The sequence below is a fragment of the Coturnix japonica genome, chromosome 19 (assembly GCF_054131305.1).
Source record: "Coturnix japonica strain WE chromosome 19, WE-NBRP24, whole genome shotgun sequence".
Classification (NCBI taxonomy): Eukaryota; Metazoa; Chordata; class Aves; order Galliformes; family Phasianidae; genus Coturnix; species Coturnix japonica.
Window position 1 is genome coordinate 2,852,660 of NC_140681.1, and position 16,009 is coordinate 2,868,668.

At 51.2% G+C, this 16,009-nt stretch overlaps 1 protein-coding gene across 18 annotated transcripts in view; it reads right to left on the reverse strand.

The window, feature by feature from the left end:
• The window catches only part of LOC116654273 (uncharacterized), a 93,636-nt gene that overhangs the window by 75,427 nt on the left and 2,200 nt on the right, over positions 1–16,009 (reverse strand). For 8 of the 18 annotated variants that reach the window (XM_085520172.1, XM_085520171.1, XM_085520178.1 and 5 more), the window contains exons 1-5: positions 12,303–13,607; positions 11,224–11,386; positions 6,022–6,273; positions 2,228–5,869; positions 1,149–1,311 (exon numbers count right to left, since the gene is read on the reverse strand). In XM_085520172.1, coding sequence (XP_085376298.1) covers positions 3,278–4,138 — 861 coding nt within the window. In that variant the 5' untranslated portion in view covers positions 4,139–5,869; positions 6,022–6,273; positions 11,224–11,386; positions 12,303–13,607 and the 3' untranslated portion in view covers positions 1,149–1,311; positions 2,228–3,277. Of the gene's footprint in view, positions 1–1,148; positions 1,312–2,227; positions 5,870–6,021; positions 6,274–11,223; positions 11,387–12,302; positions 15,945–16,009 lie in introns of those variants that run through there. The other 10 variants (XM_085520163.1, XM_085520179.1, XM_085520174.1 and 7 more) reach the window with 4 other exon arrangements.

The following is a 16,009-nucleotide window of genomic DNA, read 5'->3' on the forward strand; positions in this document are numbered from 1 at the left end:
GGGCTGGGCACCCACATGGAATCATTGAAACTACAACCTACTACTTTGCTTCTACAGCAAGACTATTGTACTGAAATACTACTGTACTTAAAAGCACCTGCAATCACACTACACTCGTTTTTAATATTAAACTCTCAAACTTTCATAGCAAATAATAACATCCGCTCACAAAGAAAATGTGGAGAGGCCACAAAAGAGAAATACCACTCATGAAAACATTTGTATTTAGACATTCAAACTAACAACGTACTTTGTCTTTACCTAACCGTACCATTCTGTGCTAGAAATACGATGTTTTGCTGTAGAGTATAACTTGGAGAACCCAAAAGCAGCTAAAACCTGCTCCACTCAGTAATTTGACCATCCGCTGATATTTGGTTCTTTGCTCCCTTGCTTTCTAGTTGCTCACTCTTTAGACACACGCAAATCACATTGTCAAGGACTACAAAAACACTGTTAGCCAAAAAATTTATGCTGGCAGAATCTTAACGTTAGAAACGTGTAAATTGGTTGCAAAGAAGAAAGTGAAGACCAACACAGTAACCAAATACTAACTGATACATAAGGCTTCTCTCACACATCCTGAAAACAGAACCGCCAGCCTTAATGAACTTTGCTCTTCAGACACTGACTGAAATGCAAGTATTACCTTGTCATGGTTTAATAATGTTGTAATTTTGCTATCAGTATTCCACATCATAACATCATATAAAGCATGAATAGTTTTACTGAATCTGCAACTTACAGAAGAAGACTACATCTCCCAGAGAACAACACGAGGTCACGGGACCTGGACACTATATTAACTCTGTCGCAGGCTAGACTGACGTCTTTCGAGTTCTGGCGTTCAGGGGAGTGTGTGGGAGCCTTCACCGTTTCGCCTAGATTTACAGTAGGCCTCTCGGTTTCGGGACTCATTCTCTCTCCTATTTTGCTTGATTCGTTAGCTCAATTTTCAATTATATTGTATTATACTGTGTTATCCTGTATTTCGATATAGTAATTTAGTAAATAAGTGTGCCTCCTTAGACTGTTGCTGCTGTTTTCTTTTCCTAATTAACTTTTTTTCCTTTCGGCCTAGGACCCCTGCAGGGCCCACAGTCCCTGTCACGGACGCAGGTGGATTTTTAGTTTAAACCGTGACATACCTGTAGCAGCCTGGATCTGGCAATAGTCAAAGAATCCTTTACGTCCAGCTCCTTAGCATCAAAAGACCACAGATACTGCTGGGGCAGAATTTCATTGAAGCCTTCAAAAGAAGCTTGTGTCTGTTCCTCAGTGCCTCGGGAAGGTCTCCATTCTGCTACCAGCCTGGAAAAGACACAGAAGGATCATTTAAAACAGGCTACGCTAACCCAAGTTCATCTTTGTTAGTTTGTTTTGAAATGAACCGTAAGCTATGTTAAGAAAAATGATGGAAAGTGCTGGGGATAGAGCACTGTGTAACTGTATTCTAATTGTATTCCCAAGCTTCACCCTGCGCAAACAATTTTAAGTTAAAACCCTATGTTTCCAACCACTCAACTGCAGAAAGCATTTTAGGCTCCAGCAGAAGGCAGCATCTACTCACTGATGATATTAATGAGAGCACAGGAGTCCCTTGCTGTTCGGAGGAAGAAAAAAATGCAGAGCTGTGTTCATCTAATATGTTCCATATTTGTTTCTGTCAATCACAAAACTTTGCTCTGTGGTAGAAACTCCACTCTCCATTAAGAAAAGGGAGAAAAGCAGGCAGGAGACCCAAAGAACCTGAACCCAGGGAGAAGCAGATATTATGCTGAATTCAAGCCTAACCTGTCAGGAGAACTGGAATCGAAAGGAGAGAACGCAACACAGGACACAGAGTGTGACAAAAGAACATTGCTTAAGCTGCAATCTGAGCTCTGCCCGGCTTCCTCAAAACCAGAAGAGAACGGTCTTCTGCAGGTACTCCCTCCTCTCCATCCCAGTGAGTATTTGGCACAACTGCCAATGCCAATACGTTCCTTCTGCAAATGTCACCGTTTCTGTGAAACCTTTCCAGATGACTCGTGACTAAAGCAATTTCTACTCCCTCATTCCTCAAAACCTTCCCACACAAAAGCCTTCACAGATCAGATGGTAAGAAAGAGGGAATTCTACGGCCACAGCAATAAAGCGCGCAGAAAGCCCATCTGTTGCAGACAGAGGAGTGAGCCGTGCTTAACCAACACTGCTTCAGCGCACGCTTACAGTAAGGCACACCTACCTTGCGCTGGCCACGCACGAAGCTCGTGACGCAGCTCCAGGCGGCTCTCCTGGGGCCCAGCTTCATTTCACGGCCACTCACGCTCTGCTGCTGGACATTCTGCAACGGAAAAGCCACCGGATGCAAATCCCATCCCTCGCAGATGGCATCAGACCTCCGCTCTCATGGCAGTCACCACCGCCCTGCCCTGGGCAGCGCTTCCACTGCCCTTGCTCCTGCCACAAGACACCAACGTCTGCTTCTAACGCGGCTCCACCATGGGATCCTGTATGCAATAGAAAAACACACGGAGGCTGCCAGCCACTGCAACACGCGCGCTGTGAAACCCCTGGCACTGCTGAGTCCCAAGAGCAGAGGAGAGAAGCGTTTGCCTGCCATGGACGGGCTGCGGCGGGATTGAATCCTGCCTTCGAATCGGGACACCCCCAGGGAGAGCCTCCCTGGGGACCCAAAGACTGAAATGGAGGCAAGGTAACACTCTGCTATAGAAAGGGAAAGGGGAACTTCACAGAAACCGAGACAAAGGGTAACTGCAGATAGTTTACATTTAAAAGTGCAGGGATAGGGGGAATTACAGACACTTAGTCAAAATAAAACCAGAGAAGAGGGCAATAAAGATAAGAAGAAATTGTCCGGAGACCTCTGACAAGAAGAAGGATTAGATACCCCCGGGCAAGATGATGCTGACATGGGAGAACGATAGCAGCAGATAACACCAAGAAGAAAACAGAAGAAGAATTTCACCCCAAAACAACGGCAAGGGTCGCGGGGAATGGGGTCCTAGGGAATGTAATGAATATGTAATCAAACTGAGGAGGAGACTATTGATTACGTATTAGCTTAACCTATATCTGTAACACACTTTTCTCCTTACGGTGTGCAAGTTTGGTGGAGCTCTCCCGCTTGCACCCGGCGCTGCGCAACGCTGGAATAAACATACCTGCTTTAGAACCCATCTTTGGGTTATAGAGTTTGATTCCGCAAGTCATCTTCCTGCCGCACAGCCCAGCACGGCCGGAGCCGCACCACACGATCCGGGCCGGGGCCGGCTCAGGCTCTGCCTCCAGGCTTTTGGGGCCGGCCGGGTGACTCCGCAGCACAGCGAGACCGTGGAGCCGCCCGGGAGCCGCCTCTGGGTGCCGGCAGCGCCGCGAGCTCCTCCCCCGACAGCCCCTCCGTGCCCCCGCCCCGAGGCCCGACCCCGTTCGCAGCACAGAGCCCGCTCCTCCCGGCCCCGCTCATGGCCGCCATGCCGCCATGGCCCGGAAGTGCTCTCCGCCGCCTGCAGGAAGCACTTCCTGTCACTGGCACTGGCACTGTCACGTGGCTCAGGCCGGGCTGGGGCCTGTTGGGGGGGGGCGGCTGCCGGAAAAGGACCCAAAATTCACGTCTCATTTCGTGTCTTTCCTCTCGCTTTCCTTCCTTTACCTTCCCCTTCCCTTCCTTCCTTCCTCGCCCTCGTCCCCTTCCCTTCACCACCTCCCTGTGTCCATTCCAGTGCCTGGCCACCCTTTCTGAGCAGTAATACCTCGTAGTGTCCAGCCTGAATCTCCCCTGTCGCAGCTTGAAGCCATTCCCTCTGGTCCTATCATTAATGACACGAGAGAAGAGGCCGAGCCCCAGCTCACTACAGCCTCCCTTCAGGAAGTTAGAGAGAGCAATGAGGTCTCCCCTGAGCCTCCTCTTCTCCAGGCTGAACAATCCCAGCTCCCTCAGCCGCTCCTCATACGGCCTGTGCTCCAGACCCCTCACCAGCTTTGTTGCCCTCCTCTGAACGCGTTCCAGGGCCTCCATGTCTTTCTTGCACTGAGGGGCCCAAAACTGAACACAGCACTCGAGCTGCGGCCTCATCAGTGCTGAGAACAGGGGGACAATCACCTCTCTGCTCCTGCTGGCAACACTGTTTCCCATGCAGGCCAGGATGCCCTCGGCCTTCTTATTATACAGCAAAGGAATCCCCTGAAAAGGAAACCACAATATCTGGCAACATGAAACAAAGTTCTGATTCGTAAAAGACTGGCAGCAAGGCCTGAATCTCTTGTGTCATCTGCTCTTGATGTATCACATTAGCACTAGGTGGAATGCAGAAGCTTCCTGAGACGTGATAATCAAAACCTAGTCCAATGCCTTTAAAAAAGCCTTTAAGAGATTACTCCTCCTTGTCTGTTTAAAATAAACTTAGGTAATACAAAAGGTTGGAAAATTTTTGGACAACTCCCCAGGGCCGGGCTTTGGAAGGCCGTATTGACGAGAGTCAATCAAGCTCCGGCTGCAGGCGTATATGTGTGTGCCAGTTCTTTAACACAGTAGAAATCACAACTTGCTGCATGATCAAAATTCTACATGTGCTACTCCTGAACCCCAATGACTTCCAACGGTGTTAAATTACCCCTTGATCTCAAAGCAGAACAAAACAACAAAATGCCACACCAATAGTGAATACATAAAAACAAACAACTCCTTGGGCCTCAAGGGGAGGCTGATGCACAGGCCACGGCTGCCAGCGTGCAGCTGGGCTTCCCAGGGCAAACAGCAACACACGGTGCATCCATCAGAAGCTGAAAGAGCCCTCAGGGAAGAGAGGCCAACTCAAGGGGCTGAGCACGGGACACCCTTCTTCCTGCCGGGCTGCTTCCCCTCCTCTGGTTTCTTTCTGTCAGTCCTCAGAGAGCAAGGAGATGCTCACAGCCTGTCACCAGCACTTACGGGTTGGCTGAAAGGCCACAGGTTGGGAAGACCAACAAGGAAACGGGGGAAAACCTGCACTGCACCATGTCAAGGGAGAGACGTGAAGCCGACCGCTTCATCGCCCTGCGATTGCCAGCCCGAGCGAGGGACGTTCTGACCAGCTACTGAAAGAGGCAGCACCAGGTTTAGAAAGTTCGCTTCAATTTTATTGCGTACAAGAAGATTTGGCTTCTATTTATTGCCCCGCCCACACCCCAAAATGAAACCCCAGTGCCCAGGATTGCCGCTTAGCAATCAGTCACTCAGCCTCCAGTCAGACCCAAGGAGAAGCCAAACCCCGGGGCTACGTCACCTCCTCCCTCTCCAGTCCCAGCCAGCCCTATTTCAACCTAACCCTACACCAGGCCTGGACCTCAAGAGACACACCCTGAAGGAACGCAGCGTCTCCAGCTCTTGCCATACACCAAGTCCTGCCTATGTGAAGCCCTCATTGCTTCTAACGCAGCACAAGTCCTTCCTGTCCAGTTCACTTCCATCATCTCCACCGTCCATGACAGGGAAAGCACGGCTGTGCCAGTAAACTGGACTGTTGAGTCAGCAGCTCTTGGTGCCACCTCCGAGGAAGCGTTGCAGGTGGTTCTGCTGTCCTTTGTAGCTTCTTGCTCAAGCCCTCATCGTTGCTTTCTGCTTTCCTTCTCGGCTTTCTTCCTCAGCTGAGTAGCGCTTGCCTTGCCTCGGCAAGCTTGCTGCAAGAGGGAAAAAAGAGGCACTATTTCACTCACGCACGCTGCCAGCACAGTCTGACTTAGAGAGCTGCTCGCAAGATATCCCTGGGCTACGAACCCAAGAACAAGGAAGGACACAAAAGTCACATCTGCATTGTCTGTTACCGCATGCCAAGGAAGAGTCCTCACACTCGAGCACTGCCCCACTTGCAGCTGAGGGGAGGAGGAGCTGGAAAGGACAGGTGGACAGAAAAGAAGGGAAAAGCTGAAGAGGCGAGAATCAACTTCTCCCCGAAGCAGATCACACCTTTGTGGCCACTCTTTTAGGAATGCTCACCATTCCTAATCCTAGCGTTAGCAAGATGAAAATTCACCACCTACCTTTTCACGCTCCTCGCGTACGCACTGAGGGCCGTGCCGTGGCTGTGCTGCACAACACCAGCGACTGAAAGAAAGCACGCAGAGAGCGGATCTGTTGCAGACAGTGCCAGGAGCTGTGCTTGAACAACGCTTACGGTAAGGCACGCCTACCTTGCAATGGCCACACTTTGGGAGCTCTGGGACACAGCCACGTGTTGCTCTCCTGAGTCCCAGCTCCATTTCTCAGCCACTCACGCTCTGCTCCTCCATGTTCTGCAAAGGAAAAGTCCCAAGAGGGAAATTCAGTTCATCGCAGATGTCATCAAACTGTCAGGGCAGTCGCACTCATTGCTCGGGGTGAGCAACCAGCTGCATGCTTACCCAAGGAGCAGCGGTTACTTTTACTTGAGTGTAACAGCCAATGCCTGACTGCAAGTACGAACACTAACCTATGCCTAACTCTAAAATAACAACAGAAACCTATACCTAACTCTAAAATAACAACAAAAACCTATACCTAACTCTAAAATAACAACAAAAACCTATACCTAACCCTAAAGAACAAACAGGAACCTATGCCTAACTCTAAAAAACGAACAGGAACCTATCCCTAACGCTAAAACTAAACTGAACACTAACACTAACACTAATCTAACACTACCATCAACAAAAACATAACAAGCACCTAACCTAACAGGGGGAAGATGGAACTGGGGGCCCACAGAACCAGAGGAGCAACAACGTGGAGGAGAAGATGATGTTAAATAATGCCACCCAGCTAATGCTGGGGGCAGGGGCCGCGCAGCAGGAAAGGAGCCGAGTGCCTGGACCAGCGATGGTGAAGCTGTGACCATGCCAACGCGGGGCCTGGCACGGTGGTGTGGTGCCAGGCCAGCTATGCCGCGGGCGGATCCACGTCCATGGGCTCCTCTGGAGGGGGATCCACCTCCATTGGTTCCTCCGGAGGGGGATCCACCTCCATCGGTTCCTCCGGAGGGGGATCCACCTCCATCGGTTCCTCCGGAGGGGGATCCACCTCCATAGGCTCCACATGGGTGGTGGTCACAGGGCTGGTCCAGGCATGATGGATAATGGCTCTCTTACCCCTCCTCTGCCTGATGGTCATGGCGGGCCCCCTCCTCCTTCTGACTCCTAGGGCCCCCAGCTCCATCCTCCCACCAGAAACTTCAACCCTCGCCCTCTTTGCAGCAGGCATGGCTGTTAACTGCCACAACTGTCAGAGGCATGCGGCAACGGTGACCACGGTGACATGGAGAGGGTTCTAAAATGGCGGCCGCACTGCTGGCACTGGAGTTCCACATAGGATGAGGAGGGGGCTGGAGGGCAGGGCATGGTACGGGAGCTACAAGGTGCTCCCTGTGCCCAGCGGGCAGCCCTTCTCTCTGGCCAGCAAGAGGGCACAGACCAGCCGGCCCCAAGTAAAGGGCCCTCGGCCTCCTTCACCCTCCTTCACCCTCCTTCACCCTCCTTCACCCTCCCCCTTCTTCCACAAGGGAATCTTTTTGGGCTGCCATACTGTTGTGGTTTTGTATTTTTTTCTATTGGTATTTCACATCATAACATCATCTGGAGATCATAGATTGATCAGTCAATCATATTGATCTAGATAAGTCCGTGACACAGACGCAGCACGCAGCAGCTCCTGATGGGGCTCCTGAGCTGAGCACCAACAACGGCAGGCTCCAAAGGGGACCTGACTACGCCTGCCTCCTGGGACACACAAGCTCTGCTTTCCATAGTCGCACCCAGCGCCTCTCCTTGTGCGGCACCTCGGCGGATTCAACCCTTACCTACAATTAAGACCTCTGACTGAATTGGAATTCCAGTCACTCTGATTACACCCCACATCCCTGCTGCAGGCCCTCCCACATGCCCACGTGCTGCACCCAGCCACACCGGCTGCCACAGCCCCGCAGTCAGGCGGGGGGTTGGTGCTTCATGATCCTTGAGGTCCCTTCCAACCCGGGTCATTCTGTGATTCTGTGATCGGGTTGAAGGGGCTGGCACTGCCCTGAAGGTGAGCGAGAGAAGTTGGCAAAGGAAGGGTGAGTGGCGGGATCCGAGGAGGGCGTTTTGTGTTTGTGTGCGTGTCTGTTGTTTGCCTGATGTGTTTGTGTGCGTTGTTGTTTCAGGTGTCTGAGTGAGGACTCCCTGTGGGAACTGGCAGCAAGCAAAGGAATGGATCGACGGGCCTGGGCGCCGTGTTGGACTGCGGCTGTGGAGCCAACGAAGGTGTGTCCAGTGTCCTTCCTTACATCATTGACTATGTATGAGGTGTACCTATATCTGTGTAACCATTTTACAAGTCAGGGTGCAGGTTTTTGGTGGGGTCCTGACAGTTCCTCAGCTAGAACCCTCTTACCCCTTTGAGACAGGCCGCTTCCGTCTGTAGCTGTCATGCCAGGAGCCAAATAAATTGCCCCATGGTGAAAAACACCAAGACTCCTATGTCTGCACCGACTCTTTAACCATTTGTTTAAGAGGTGGGTTTTTAGGTCCAACTCAGTATCCCTCCCTGCCACTGAAAGTACAGATGCAATAACCACCCGCACACCTGTTCCTTCGATTACCCGCCCCAGTCCCCTGAAATCATCTTTGATAGCCTTCAGGCTTTTTTTACTAACTTCTTCACTGCCAGCCTGAACTATCAGCAGGGGATAGTAGACAGAAGGGCAGATCAGACTGGGAAGTCTCCCAGCAATGTCCCTGACCCGTGCCCAGGGGAGGGAGCACACCTCCCTGCGGGTAGGGTCGGGCCAGCATAGAGGGCCTTCCATTCCTCGCCAGTAGGGTCGTGCGCCCATGATGGCAGTAATGAACAAACTGCTGCATCACAAAGATCTTGGCCTGATTAGAAATCTTTGAGTAATGCTGTTACAGCAGACAGAATGTGCTAAGCGCAAGTAGTCTCCTGCACTTCACATCCTTGCTACTTTGTTCTGGGTGTTGTCACTGAGCAGCGTCTAACACAAATTCTGCCCCGGTCAGCTGGCTGCCTGAGCTTGAGCCCTGATGGCAACACTGTGTGCTTACCCAGGAGCAGCGGTTACTTTTACTTGAGTGTAACAGCCAATGCCTGACTGTAAGTACGAACACTAACCTACGCCTAACTCTAAAATAACAACAGAAACCTATACCTAATCCTAAAGAACAAACAGGAACCTATGCCTAACTCTAAAGAACAAACAGGAACCTATCCCTAACGCTAAAACTAAACTGAACACTAACACTAACCTAACACAACCATCAAAACAAAGAACAGAGCAAACACCTAACTACAACAGGGGGAAGAAGGAACTGGGGGCCCACAGAACCGGAGGAGCAACGAGGTGGAGGAGAAGAAGATGTTAAATAATGCCACCCAGCTCATGCTGGGGGCAGGGGCCACGCAGCAGGAAAGGAGCCGAGTGCCTGGACCAGCGATGGTGAAGCTGTGACCATGCCAACGCGGGGCCTGGCACGGTGGTGTGGTGCCAGGCCAGCTATGCCGCGGGCGGATCCACGTCCATGGGCTCCTCTGGAGGGGGATCCACCTCCATCGGTTCCTCCGGAGGGGGATCCACCTCCATCGGCTCCACATGGGTGGTGGTCACAGGGCTGGTCCAGGCATGATGGAAACGGGCTCCTTTCCCCCTCCTCCATTTGATGGTTATGGCGGGCACCCTCCTCCTCTTCGGTTCTGGGGCCCCCAGCTCCTTCTCCCCACTTAAATCCTCACTACATTCCTCTCGCCCTCGCTTCGTGCTGGACATGGCTGCTACCTGCCCAGCACTCTCAGAGGTGAGTGAGTCGGGTGGAGCCGCAGCAACCAAGGTGACAGCTGTGACATGGGGAAGATTCCAAAATGGCACCTGTGCTGCTGGGAGTGGTGTTCCGCATAGGATGAGGAGGGGGCTGGAGGGCAGGGCACGGCACGGGAGCTACAAGGCACTCCCTGTGTCCAGCGGGCAGCCCTTCTCTCCGGCCAGCAAGAGGGCACAGAGAGCTGGCCCCGAGAAAAGGGCCCTCGGCCTCCTTCACCCTCCCCCTCCTTTCATAAGGGAATCCCCACTTTGGGCTGGGCACCCACATGGAATCATTGAAACTACAACCTACTACTTTGCTTCTACAGCAAGACTATTGTACTGAAATACTACTGTACTTAAAAGCACCTGCAATCACACTACACTCGTTTTTAATATTAAACTCTCAAACTTTCATAGCAAATAATAACATCCACTCACAAAGAAAATGTGGAGAGGCCACAAAAGAGAAATACCACTCATGAAAACATTTGTATTTAGACATTCAAACTAACAACGTACTTTGTCTTTACCTAACCGTACCATTCTGTGCTAGAAATACGATGTTTTGCTGTAGAGTATAACTTGGAGAACCCAAAAGCAGCTAAAACCTGCTCCACTCAGTAATTTGACCATCCGCTGATATTTGGTTCTTTTCTCCCTTGCTTTCTAGTTGCTCACTCTTTAGACACACGCAAATCACACTGTCAAGGACTACAAAAACACTGTTAGCCAAAAAATTTATGCTGGCAGAATCTTAACGTTAGAAACGTGTAAATTGGTTGCAAAGAAGAAAGTGAAGACCAACACAGTAACCAAATACTAACTGATACATAAGGCTTCTCTCACACATCCTGAAAACAGAACCGCCAGCCTTAATGAACTTTGCTCTTCAGACACTGACTGAAATGCAAGTATTACCTTGTCATGGTTTAAAAATTTTGTAATTTTGCTATCAGTATTCCACATCATAACATCATATAAAGCATGAATAATTTTACTGAATCTGCAACTTACAGAAGAAGACTACATCTCCCAGAGAACAACACGAGGTCACGGGACCTGGACACTATATTAACTCTGTCGCAGGCTAGACTGACGTCTTTCGAGTTCTGGCGTTCAGGGGAGTGTGTGGGAGCCTTCACCGTTTCGCCTAGATTTACAGTAGGCCTCTCGGTTTCGGGACTCATTCTCTCTCCTATTTTGCTTGATTCGTTAGCTCAATTTTCAATTATATTGTATTATACTGTGTTATCCTGTATTTCGATATAGTAATTTAGTAAATAAGTGTGCCTCCTTAGATTGTTGCTGCTGTTTTCTTTTCCTAATTAACTTTTTTTCCTTTCGGCCTAGGGCCCCTGCTGGGCCCACAGTCCCTGTCACGGACGCAGGTGGATTTTTAGTTTAAACCGTGACATACCTGTAGCAGCCTGGATCTGGCAATAGTCAAAGAATCCTTTACGTCCAGCTCCTTAGCATCAAAAGACCACAGATACTGCTGGGGCAGAATTTCATTGAAGCCTTCAAAAGAAGCTTGTGTCTGTTCCTCAGTGCCTCGGGAAGGTCTCCATTCTGCTACCAGCCTGGAAAAGACACAGAAGGATCATTTAAAACAGGCTACGCTAACCCAAGTTCATCTTTGTTAGTTTGTTTTGAAATGAACCGTAAGCTGTGTTAAGAAAAATGATGGAAAGTGCTGGGGATAGAGCACTGTGTAACTGTATTCTATTTGTATTCCCAAGCTTCACCCTGCGCAAACAATTTTAAGTTAAAACCCTATGTTTCCAACCACTCAACTGCAGAAAGCATTTTAGGCTCCAGCAGAAGGCAGCATCTACTCACTGATGATATTAATGAGAGCACAGGAGTCCCTTGCTGTTCGGAGGAAGAAAAAAATGCAGAGCTGTGTTCATCTAATATGTTCCATATTTGTTTCTGTCAATCACAAAACTTTGCTCTGTGGTAGAAACTCCACTCTCCATTAAGAAAAGGGAGAAAAGCAGGCAGGAGACCCAAAGAACCTGAACCCAGGGAGAAGCAGATATTATGCTGAATTCAAGCCTAACCTGTCAGGAGAACTGGAATCGAAAGGAGAGAACGCAACACAGGACACAGAGTGTGACAAAAGAACATTGCTTAAGCTGCAATCTGAGCTCTGCCCGGCTTCCTCAAAACCAGAAGAGAACGGTCTTCTGCAGGTACTCCCTCCTCTCCATCCCAGTGAGTATTTGGCACAACTGCCAATGCCAATACGTTCCTTCTGCAAATGTCACCGTTTCTGTGAAACCTTTCCAGATGACTCGTGACTAAAGCAATTTCTACTCCCTCATTCCTCAAAACCTTCCCACACAAAAGCCTTCACAGATCAGATGGTAAGAAAGAGGGAATTCTACGGCCACAGCAATAAAGCGCGCAGAAAGCCCATCTGTTGCAGACAGAGGAGTGAGCCGTGCTTAACCAACACTGCTTCAGCGCACGCTTACAGTAAGGCACACCTACCTTGCGCTGGCCACGCACGAAGCTCGTGACGCAGCTCCAGGCGGCTCTCCTGGGGCCCAGCTTCATTTCACGGCCACTCACGCTCTGCTGCTGGACATTCTGCAACGGAAAAGCCACCGGATGCAAATCCCATCCCTCGCAGATGGCATCAGACCTCCGCTCTCATGGCAGTCACCACCGCCCTGCCCTGGGCAGCGCTTCCACTGCCCTTGCTCCTGCCACAAGACACCAACGTCTGCTTCTGACGCGGCTCCACCATGGGATCCTGTATGCAATAGAGAAACACACGGAGGCTGCCAGCCACTGCAACACGCGCGCTGTGAAACCCCTGGCACTGCTGAGTCCCAAGAGCAGAGGAGAGAAGCGTTTGCCTGCCATGGACGGGCTGCGGCGGGATTGAATCCTGCCTTCGAATCGGGACACCCCCAGGGAGAGCCTCCCTGGGGACCCAAAGACTGAAATGGAGGCAAGGTAACACTCTGCTATAGAAAGGGAAAGGGGAACTTCACAGAATCCGAGACAAAGGGTAACTGCAGATAGTTTACATTTAAAAGTGCAGGGATAGGGGGAATTACAGACACTTAGTCAAAATAAAACCAGAGAAGAGGGCAATAAAGATAAGAAGAAATTGTCCGGAGACCTCTGACAAGAAGAAGGATTAGATACCCCCGGGCAAGATGATGCTGACATGGGAGAACGATACCAGCAGATAACACCAAGAAGAAAACAGAAGAAGAATTTCACCCCAAAACAACGGCAAGGGTCGCGGGGAATGGGGTCCTAGGGAATGTAATGAATATGTAATCAAACTGAGGAGGAGACTATTGATTACGTATTAGCTTAACCTATATCTGTAACACACTTTTCTCCTTACGGTGTGCAAGTTTGGTGGAGCTCTCCCGCTTGCACCCGGCGCTGCGCAACGCTGGAATAAACATACCTGCTTTAGAACCCATCTTTGGGTTATAGAGTTTGATTCCGCAAGTCATCTTCCTGCCGCACAGCCCAGCACGGCCGGAGCCGCACCACACGATCCGGGCCGGGGCCGGCTCAGGCTCTGCCTCCAGGCTTTTGGGGCCGGCCGGGTGACTCCGCAGCACAGCGAGACCGTGGAGCCGCCCGGGAGCCGCCTCTGGGTGCCGGCAGCGCCGCGAGCTCCTCCCCCGACAGCCCCTCCGTGCCCCCGCCCCGAGGCCCGACCCCGTTCGCAGCACAGAGCCCGCTCCTCCCGGCCCCGCTCATGGCCGCCATGCCGCCATGGCCCGGAAGTGCTCTCCGCCGCCTGCAGGAAGCACTTCCTGGCACTGGCACTGGCACTGTCACGTGGCTCAGGCCGGGCTGGGGCCTGTTGGGGGGGGGCGGCTGCCGGAAAAGGACCCAAAATTCACGTCTCATTTCGTGTCTTTCCTCTCGCTTTCCTTCCTTTACCTTCCCCTTCCCTTCCTTCCTTCCTCGCCCTCGTCCCCTTCCCTTCACCACCTCCCTGTGTCCATTCCAGTGCCTGGCCACCCTTTCTGAGCAGTAATACCTCGTAGTGTCCAGCCTGAATCTCCCCTGTCGCAGCTTGAAGCCATTCCCTCTGGTCCTATCATTAATGACACGAGAGAAGAGGCCGAGCCCCAGCTCACTACAGCCTCCCTTCAGGAAGTTAGAGAGAGCAATGAGGTCTCCCCTGAGCCTCCTCTTCTCCAGGCTGAACAATCCCAGCTCCCTCAGCCGCTCCTCATACGGCCTGTGCTCCAGACCCCTCACCAGCTTTGTTGCCCTCCTCTGAACGCGTTCCAGGGCCTCGATGTCTTTCTTGCACTGAGGGGCCCAAAACTGAACACAGCACTCGAGCTGCGGCCTCATCAGTGCTGAGAACAGGGGGACAATCACCTCTCTGCTCCTGCTGGCAACACTGTTTCCCATGCAGGCCAGGATGCCCTCGGCCTTCTTATTATACAGCAAAGGAATCCCCTGAAAAGGAAACCACAATATCTGGCAACATGAAACAAAGTTCTGATTCGTAAAAGACTGGCAGCAAGGCCTGAATCTCTTGTGTCATCTGCTCTTGATGTATCACATTAGCACTAGGTGGAATGCAGAAGCTTCCTGAGACGTGATAATCAAAACCTAGTCCAATGCCTTTAAAAAAGCCTTTAAGAGATTACTCCTCCTTGTCTGTTTAAAATAAACTTAGGTAATACAAAAGGTTGGAAAATTTTTGGACAACTCCCCAGGGCCGGGCTTTGGAAGGCCGTATTGACGAGAGTCAATCAAGCTCCGGCTGCAGGCGTATATGTGTGTGCCAGTTCTTTAACACAGTAGAAATCACAACTTGCTGCATGATCAAAATTCTACATGTGCTACTCCTGAACCCCAATGACTTCCAACGGTGTTAAATTACCCCTTGATCTCAAAGCAGAACAAAACAACAAAATGCCACACCAATAGTGAATACATAAAAACAAACAACTCCTTGGGCCTCAAGGGGAGGCTGATGCACAGGCCACGGCTGCCAGCGTGCAGCTGGGCTTCCCAGGGCAAACAGCAACACACGGTGCATCCATCAGAAGCTGAAAGAGCCCTCAGGGAAGAGAGGCCAACTCAAGGGGCTGAGCACGGGACACCCTTCTTCCTGCCGGGCTGCTTCCCCTCCTCTGGTTTCTTTCTGTCAGTCCTCAGAGAGCAAGGAGATGCTCACAGCCTGTCACCAGCACTTACGGGTTGGCTGAAAGGCCACAGGTTGGGAAGACCAACAAGGAAACGGGGGAAAACCTGCACTGCACCATGTCAAGGGAGAGACGTGAAGCCGACCGCTTCATCGCCCTGCGATTGCCAGCCCGAGCGAGGGACGTTCTGACCAGCTACTGAAAGAGGCAGCACCAGGTTTAGAAAGTTCGCTTCAATTTTATTGCGTACAAGAAGATTTGGCTTCTATTTATTGCCCCGCCCACACCCCAAAATGAAACCCCAGTGCCCAGGATTGCCGCTTAGCAATCAGTCACTCAGCCTCCAGTCAGACCCAAGGAGAAGCCAAACCCCGGGGCTACGTCACCTCCTCCCTCTCCAGTCCCAGCCAGCCCTATTTCAACCTAACCCTACACCAGGCCTGGACCTCAAGAGACACACCCTGAAGGAACGCAGCGTCTCCAGCTCTTGCCATACACCAAGTCCTGCCTATGTGAAGCCCTCATTGCTTCTAACGCAGCACAAGTCCTTCCTGTCCAGTTCACTTCCATCATCTCCACCGTCCATGACAGGGAAAGCACGGCTGTGCCAGTAAACTGGACTGTTGAGTCAGCAGCTCTTGGTGCCACCTCCGAGGAAGCGTTGCAGGTGGTTCTGCTGTCCTTTGTAGCTTCTTGCTCAAGCCCTCATCGTTGCTTTCTGCTTTCCTTCTCGGCTTTCTTCCTCAGCTGAGTAGCGCTTGCCTTGCCTCGGCAAGCTTGCTGCAAGAGGGAAAAAAGAGGCACTATTTCACTCACGCACGCTGCCAGCACAGTCTGACTTAGAGAGCTGCTCGCAAGATATCCCTGGGCTACGAACCCAAGAACAAGGAAGGACACAAAAGTCACATCTGCATTGTCTGTTACCGCATGCCAAGGAAGAGTCCTCACACTCGAGCACTGCCCCACTTGCAGCTGAGGGGAGGAGGAGCTGGAAAGGACAGGTGGACAGAAAAGAAGGGAAAAGCTGAAGAGGCGAGAATCAACTTCTCCCCG